Raw genomic sequence first — 8,533 nt, 5'->3', positions numbered from 1 at the left:
GTCAGGTTTTTATTTTGTAGACAATTGATCTGTATTTAGAGCGTGATGGGATGACAGCACAATGATGTGTGTAGTCCTGCACTTTCATGTGATATGCGTGGCATTTCTGTGCGAGCCTGCGTTTGCGAGTAATCCATCCAAGAGTAATGTGTGTGCAAAGCTGTATGAAAGCTCTGTTATACATCATTTTACTGTAACTTTATCAATTTTTTTCGCTGTGAAAACATTGGATTACCGACAAGTGCTTGGTCTTGTCGGAAAGCTACAGTTCTGCCGTTTCACGTGATATGCGCGGCTTCTCGCTATGATGCAAGGTCACGGAGAAAATCCACAGAGAAGAACGGGTGTGAATTTGGATGCACTATACGTCGTTCGGGCCCATAGTCTAAACTTCTCAGTTTCAACATTTTATTGAGAACATTTAGGAACAGTGCTGCACGTTAACTTTTGTCTGCACATTTTTTTTGTTGCCATTGTTGCTGAGTCTGAGGTGTGAGTCATGCGTTCTCGCTCCGCCTCCGCCTCCACCTCAGGTACCGAAATTTGGCACCGATTCATTTTAAGTGAATTGGTACTCGGTAGTACCGACGTGAATCGGTACCAAGTACAAAAAGTACCGAGTTTCGGTACCCAACCCTAATCATTACCCACGTTAGGAATTTAAGACCGTGAGAACCCTGTACATGGTGAATGGACGTGCACCAGTACAGCATCTTTCTAGTTTTCCGACCACTCAAAGCGCTTTTTACACTATGAGTCACATTCACCCATTCATACACTGTGGCCGAGGCTGCCACAGAAGGCGCCACCTGCTACTCAGTTTTTAACACACTCACACACCGATGGAGCAGCCATCAGGAACAATTTGGTTCAGTATCTTGCTCAAGGAAACTTGGATATGCAGACCAGAGGAGCTGGGGATCGAGCTGCTGATCTTCCGATTAGTAAACTACCTGATCTGCCTCTGAGCCACAGCTGCCCCAAAACAAGGGAGGTCAACATATTCTTGAGACGCTGGAACCATTAAATGTTCACCATATTTTTCTCTATGCATATTGTATCAGCATGTGACAATAAATAAGTGATAAAATTTAAGTTAGAAATTAAATCATAAACTCTGTACTAACACATGATCCACTAAACTGAAGTCTGGTGTTCAACATTTATCTGCACCGCTTTGCTGTCACAAGTCAAATAATTTATTCTTGTTACACGTACTAAATAAATCAGACACTGAGCCTGATGTGTATTTTAAAAAGCCCGTCTTGCACATTGCAATGTTTTATTCTCAGACACAGACACCCCAGCAGCCAGTGTCAAATCACTGCAGTCTATACGATACACACATGATGTAAGTGACTCGACACTAGCCCTACATCTGTCACTACGGCTTCCCCTCCCCTCAGCCGCAACTGTTACACAAACACGCAGCCAGCCAGCCAGATGCATCAGTAGTTCATGTGTTCAGGAGACTGGCACAGGCTGCCTCTGTAGAGTAGTGAGGCGGCTGAGGCCAAGGTCCCACACAAAAGAGGCTTTATGCAGGCCAGAGTTACTACTGAGGCTCCAGAGGAGGCCGCCACACAGAGAAACACCCACTACACAAGTCCCTCACAACAAGAAAGGCCTCTGGGATGTTGACACCTTTATGTTTTCCACACAGCGGCGGATCTGTTTGCACGGGCCAGCTCTTGAGATCCCGGCTAGGATCTTTTCACATCGGTATAATGAGCTGCTCTTTTAAAAATTGACTGGAGGAAAACTGTTGTGAACGTTTGGCTAATTATAGTCAGCAACATGAGCGCCAAGAGCGAGTCCGTGGTACAGAGACACACCAAACAGCAACGGTTGCTAGGGAAGTCACTTACGTTTTGGGGCAGTTTTTAGCACTTTCTGTGGCTCGCTAAAGTGTATACCATGTGTGCTGAGAGCAAAATGGAAAGTTCAGTTTCATTTCATCACTCTCTACTCATCATCTCGTCAACTGTCATTCTCCTGCCTGCTTTTCCTCCACCCTTTCTTTTGATTAAGACATTCTTCAGTACGGAGATAAACTTTTTTTCCTAAACATAACACAACTCATACTCCTGAAATTAACAGCAGGGTGAAAGCTCAGCTCGGTGCATGACTCACCCTGTCTTATCACTGCTGGCTGAACTGTGTCGCATGACAAACTGAAATTTACTTTACATGGGTGTGTGGCCGGGATCTGTGAGTTGGTCTGTGGCTTCAAACATTCAAGTATGGTCATGCCTCTGACAGCCGGATTAATAGGAAAAACAGAATAGCTCTAAATGTCATTTGACAGGCCTCGCCGTCAAGACTTGTCAGCTGAAAAGGGAAAATTTATTCCTTTACACTTTTGATTTATCAGCTGCAATATTTAGACCTGGCTGCCAGGGTTAAGCCCCCTATTTCCGATTAGATTGGACCTAACAAGCAGTAATGACATTTGTCTTCCTGTTGTACTCCCACAGCCCTCTCCCTGCACTGAAATCCATGTCAGACATCCACCACTTCCTTTATCAGGCTCCAGTAAGGACAGGAGTGGAAGGGGAAACAACAAACTACCGACAGAGTGTACCCAGCCAAGCGCGAACCAATCCGTGAATGGCACACCAAAAGATGTGTGCTAAGCAATTCGCACATTCTTTGTTCCCGGGGACAAACTTCACACGTAGCCTGGAATTTCCATTACCTCTGAGAAGAAAAAAAACTTTACAGTGGGTGGACCACTGACCACCAGCATCTGAGGGCCTGCTTTATAATGACTCCATTGAGCTATGAGAGCAGAACCTTGCTTTCCTGGAGCTGGGAAACAAATCACACAGTAGCACAGTAACATGGTCAGCACCCTGTGTGATAAGTGACAATACTCTTTTGCATCTTCTGGGCGAGAACCGGATAAAATGCAGAACTTAAGTGAAATATTTTAGGGTCAAAACAAGTCATGTGTGGAGATAACCCACCGCTGTGGAATGCAAACACAGACAATCAAGTGAGAAGTCTTCCCAGTGAGGAAGCGGTTGTGCCTTGCCAGGAAGCGCAGCATGTAAAACCGCACACCTTACTTATTATATGGACGGAAGTGCTGCTCTGATGTTTCTATTTCCACCTCTGTAGGCGTACATTTTCCTTGTAACTAGAGCCAGATGTGCAAAAACAAACTTTACGAGCCTTTATATTGGCAGGAATGTGATATGCATTGCATTTTCCCTTCACCATATTTAGGATACTGCATATCTGCCTACACAGTGTGCAGCCTGTGGTGCTAAGTAGAAAAGGGGGATTCCTGACACTCCAGTCAGTGGGTCGAGTTAACCCACATGACCTTCCATGTGCCATTAACACTCAGCATTTGGCTCCTTGGTGCCAAATGAGAAAACAGTGGCGCACAAGTGACAGGTGGGAACCCTTAACCTCTGCTCATGATCCCTTAACCCCCACACCACATGCTCATCATTCCCTGGGTACACTGCTTTTTAAAAAGTGGGAATAAAGCAGCTTATAGAGGATATTAGTAACATAAAGAACATTTATATCAATAATAGTGAGGATAAATCAATAACAATATAGACTACATTAAAGCACTTTGCTGTGTATTAAATATTAATTAGTTGCAGCCTACAAAAGCACCTTTACACACAACATACTCTATGGTTTCATAAGCAGCTGTAACCATCCACACACACAGTAGCTCCATGTTAGCAGCAGGTCAGTGAACTTACTATTTCTGTAGAGAGGATGAACCCTTTCTGGGTCCTCACATAACTTTTCAGCTTCTCTACGCAGTTCGCACCGGCGCTGGTTGCGGTTGTGTCAGCCATTCTGTCACAAATAACTTACTAAACACCGTCAGTGTGTTTCTGTGGGAGCCTTATCGCCTCAAACCGACGAGCAGCGTTTGAATAAACAAACTTGTCCCCGAGTTAAAGAGAGAAACAGTCCCAGTGTTGACCGCTGCTGCTCCCCGCTCGTTTTTCCGTCCCTCCACTCGGGTGAATCAACTTCTCCGCTGAAAAGTGTCGGGAAATGGACTCTGGTTGGAATCAGTCTCGTCCACAGCAGCTCGGAAGAAACTCTGGTGTGTGTGTGTGAGGAGGGAGGGCTGGGCTCAGCAGCTGACAGTGGGGCGTTGGCTTTCACTTTTCTCAAGGGGCGCTTCTGTTGGCACTGTGGCCCCGCCGAGACTAGCTGCTTCCGTGATGCCTTCAGGGGCTCTTCGGAAACTGCACAGACTTGTTGCTAAACTGATGCTTTAATCTCCATTTGTCTTCTGACTTTATTACTTATATTGGATAATTACTGGGGAAGTTTTTCATTCATAAATTAAGATACTTTAAAACTAAACCCTGTCTGACACATTTCAAGAATGAGCTTAAACTCTACAGAAAGTCACTGAAACTTGTTAAAAGCAAGAAAACTGTTCTCATTAATAGATTTATTTCTTTGTTGTAACAATGCTTCTAGGCAATAAATCTTATACGTTGGAAAGCCTGTTTATTTCCCTTTTAAATGGTGCCACATTTGTAAGGAACATGCATTTGTGGGATGAGCAGCAGAGCTGAGTATGTGAGTTGCGCCCATGAAAAATTCTCCCACACGCTATCGAGGCTCCTGTTTGTTAAATGAATGAATTGTTAAATTGCCAATATGTCTTGTTTCTTCAGACTTCAATCGTCCAATCCACCAAACAACACCAAACAAGAGTCAACAGCAAAAAAAAAGTTGTTTGGCACTGGCAGAGAAGATTTGGCAAATTTTTCATGGGCGCAACATACTAAGCTCTGCTGCTCATCCCACAAATGCATGTTCCTGTGTGGCACCATTTACCATTTAAAAGGGAATATATATATATATATATATATATATAGCTTCTCATTAAACAACACCTCAGCCTCCTACTCTAGTCCACATATGAGGACATCACATTTTGGGTTTCCTGCTCCTTATACTTAATTCTGCTTAACTCAGACCTGTTGTCCTTGTTTGTGGACACTTCTATGCTCAGTCTACAGCTGATTCCAACACAAAAGTAGACAAGGTACAAAATCTGAACAAATTATATGATTGAAACTTCTTTATTTGTGCTAAATAACGACTGTAGTTTAATATGGTATACAAATATGACCAATTTACGCAACAGTAACGAGCCAAAATGCTGTTAAAGTACTCATTTGAGGACAGTGGGACTAAATTATCATCTTGTTTGAGGACATTAGGTGTGATTGACTATTCCTGAGCAGGAAAAATTTAATTCAGAGTTACAAAATGAACAAATCACAAGGCTTTTAGATAAGCTGCATGTCTCCATATCACAACATAATTTTCCAAAAACTATTTCTTGTTCAAAGACAATGTTTATTTTTTTTTTTTACTTCTCAGGTCCTACTCTCCCAGATAACTCAGAGAAGTTAAAAATGAACCAAACAAAAGCTGGGGTCTCAGGAAGCTAGTCGCAGAGTGAATGCTAACTGTGGTGGCGCAAACGTGAATGGCTTTTTCCAGAGCCAGAGTTTGGTTTGTCCATTCTGGGCTACTGTAGAAACATGGCAGTGTTACATGGCGGATTTGTAGACAGGAATCTGCTCTCTATGTAGATGTAAACTGCTAATCCTAAGGTAATAAATAATAGCAACTGTTATTTTCAGGTGATTATATACTAGACAAAACCTACCTCTTATATTATATCCCCCTAAATTGTACACACTCAACCTTTAACTATATTATATAAGTATATTATGATACTAATACTTTTGTACTTTTTGCACTTGAATGCAGGGTTTTACCTGTTTAAAAAAATGTTTTTCTACACTGTGGTGTTGCTACTTAACTGAACACTTCTTCCACCACTCTTTTTTTGTTAAACTTTCAATGATTCTTTATTGAGCTTGGCAAATACAAACAAGGGACATTTACAAGCCCTATAACTCAGATAACACCTACCTTAGGGTTGAGCCAAGAAGCAAACATTAGATTGAACCATACAAGAAGATAATGTGATGTAATGTGATAATATGTTCTGCTGTGTAGTTTAATTCATAATATATATGATTTTATTTACTAGTGATATCTTATATTCTAAATCTGTAACTAGAAACTAAAGTTGTAAAATAAATGTAGTGAAGTTAAAAAAAAAAAAGTATATTACTTTCTTCTGATTTGTAGTGGAGTAGAAGTATAAAGTAGAATGAAATGAAAATACTCAAGTAAAGTATAAGTACCTCAAAATTATACTTAAGTACAGTATTTGAGTAAATGTACTTTGTTACTTTTCACTGCTAATCAAGCTTCTTTGTGTAGCAGCAGCTTACCTGAGTAGATGTGCATGAACGTCACATATATTGTTTGAGAATAAACCAGTTTAACTTAGTTACTCCAACATTAAAGTTACTTGGTAATGCATCAGTTATTATGTTCTGGTAATCATAATATAACACTGACAGGGGCCATTTTTGATAATGGGTTCTCTTACTTTGGATACTTAAAGTACAGTTTGGTGTAAATCCCTCTGTACATTTTAGTAAAGTAAAGTTTCAAAGAGCTAATGTGGGATCTTTACATGCAGTGGAGTATTTTCATAGTGACGACTTAATACTTTTACAACTGTATTTTGTCCGCCATTGTTCATAAGATGAGACCTCCAACTGTTTCTATTCGTTTAGCTCAGAGCTCTGGTATTTACAATGATAAGTGAAGGCATCACACCCTAATTGCTGAATCATTTCTGTAACTATGAAGATTTACAGGCCAGTTGTGGTTATGATTTAGTATGACACACAACTGGTGATTAAAACGAAGTTCAACAGGAAACTTAATTTGAAACAGTCATATTTGTTTTGGCAACTACAGACGCAGGCCAACTGATAAGACCTGCACAGTAATAACACAGGGCTCTGTGTGTGTGTGTGTGTGTGTGTGTGTGTGTGTGTGTGACATTACACTTTAACATACAGGCGTCTTGAATTAATAAATGTTTACTGTATTGATTTGAGGTCTCTGTGGAAACATGATCTCCTCTTTGATAGTCGTTACACTACTTGAACTGTATTTTACACTCTAAGTGTCCATTAACTGCAAAGTGGCAACAATCAATTCAAATCAACTAATTCATGAACTTATAATCAGTTTAGGACCACTGCTGTGTCTATAGTGCATTTTGCAACAGTAATGTGCTCTGTCTTTGTCCTAAATCGTGTTCATAATGACATTATTTACATGGAAAAGTCTTTAAAATTGTGAAATATACTCTCTGAGAACCTCTTTAGTTGATGCACTCCCCGGCCACCAGGGAGTGCCATGTAGAGTCCTCATCAAAACCACATACTGGGTCAAACTAACCTGCACACTGGCCCACAGCCTGCCTGAAATGGTGTTAAATGCCTGCTGTATGAGAAATATAGGCCAGTTATAGAGATACCTCAGAAATATCCGAACCATGCAAACCCTCTACTTGGTACTTTCCCTTCGGTTAAACATCTCACTGCCACCATGACACTCACCCTAACACTGGTTACAAGCACATGCACTTTGTCACACTTGAGGCCTGGGCCTTATGGTTGCACTGTTGTATTAGTTGTATTGCTGCTGTATAGTTGTGGCAGTGGGTTTTTGCAGACACTCTTCACTGTGGGTGCTTGTGGAGCTCGAACAGTGACGGTAAGTTTTGGCATCTAAAATAAAAATTGGCACTGAAAAACAAAACAGACATTAAAAATACCTTTTTTTTTATTTTGATATGTTTTGAATTTTTGTGTTTTCTTAAGTGTCACTCACGTCACAGTGTCATGTTTTTTTTTTAAATTAATTAATTAATTTTTTTAATTTTTATTTTAGTGTCACTGTGTCATTTATACAGTCTATGGTCACTGTATTGGCATGGAGGCGAGGAGTTTAAGTGTGGAGCTAGAACAGTCACAATGCATTTTGACAAAAATAAAAGTTGCCACTGGAAAATAAAAACACTGAAGAACATTTAATAGGCATTAAAATATGCTATTTAATTTCAATTTATTATTATTATTATTAGTAGTAGTAGTAGTAGTAGTAGTAGTAGTAGTAGTATTTATCTATTTTATTTATCTAATATTTATTTTATTTATTTATTTTTTCAACGANCACTGGAAAATAAAAACACTGAAGAACATTTAATAGGCATTAAAATATGCTATTTAATTTTGATTTATTAGTATTATTATTATTATTATTATTATTATTAGTAGTAGTAGTAGTAGTATTTATCTATTTTATTTATCTAATATTTATCTTATTTATTTATTTTTTCCACGACATCTTTTTTTCAGACTTTTTTTCAAACACATCAGAAAACTAAACATTACAAAATAAAATAAAAGTCATTTTTAATGCCTGTGTTTTATTTTTTAGTGCCAAATTTTATTTTCAATGCCAAACTTAATGTTACTGTCACTAGGCAACACAACATGACTAACTGATTTATGAAAGGTCATTTTGTGGATCAACTATTCCTTTAATAAATCCAAACAATCAACCAAGTAAATCAACAGACAAGCAG

The 8,533-nt window shown here is 39.5% G+C and overlaps 1 protein-coding gene across 1 annotated transcript in view; it reads right to left on the bottom strand.

The window, feature by feature from the left end:
* The window catches only part of plp2b (proteolipid protein 2b), a 14,838-nt gene extending 10,665 nt beyond the window's left edge, over positions 1 to 4,173 (bottom strand). Inside the window, exon 1 of the mRNA XM_050065319.1 lies at positions 3,729 to 4,173. Coding sequence (XP_049921276.1) covers positions 3,729 to 3,827 — 99 coding nt within the window. The 5' untranslated portion in view covers positions 3,828 to 4,173. The remainder of the gene's footprint in view (positions 1 to 3,728) is intronic.
* Positions 4,174 to 8,533: the final 4,360 nt, after the last annotated feature.

The sequence above is a fragment of the Epinephelus moara genome, chromosome 16 (genome assembly GCF_006386435.1).
Source record: "Epinephelus moara isolate mb chromosome 16, YSFRI_EMoa_1.0, whole genome shotgun sequence".
Taxonomy (NCBI): Eukaryota; Metazoa; Chordata; class Actinopteri; order Perciformes; family Serranidae; genus Epinephelus; species Epinephelus moara.
This window is presented reverse-complemented; position numbering and strand designations above follow the sequence as displayed.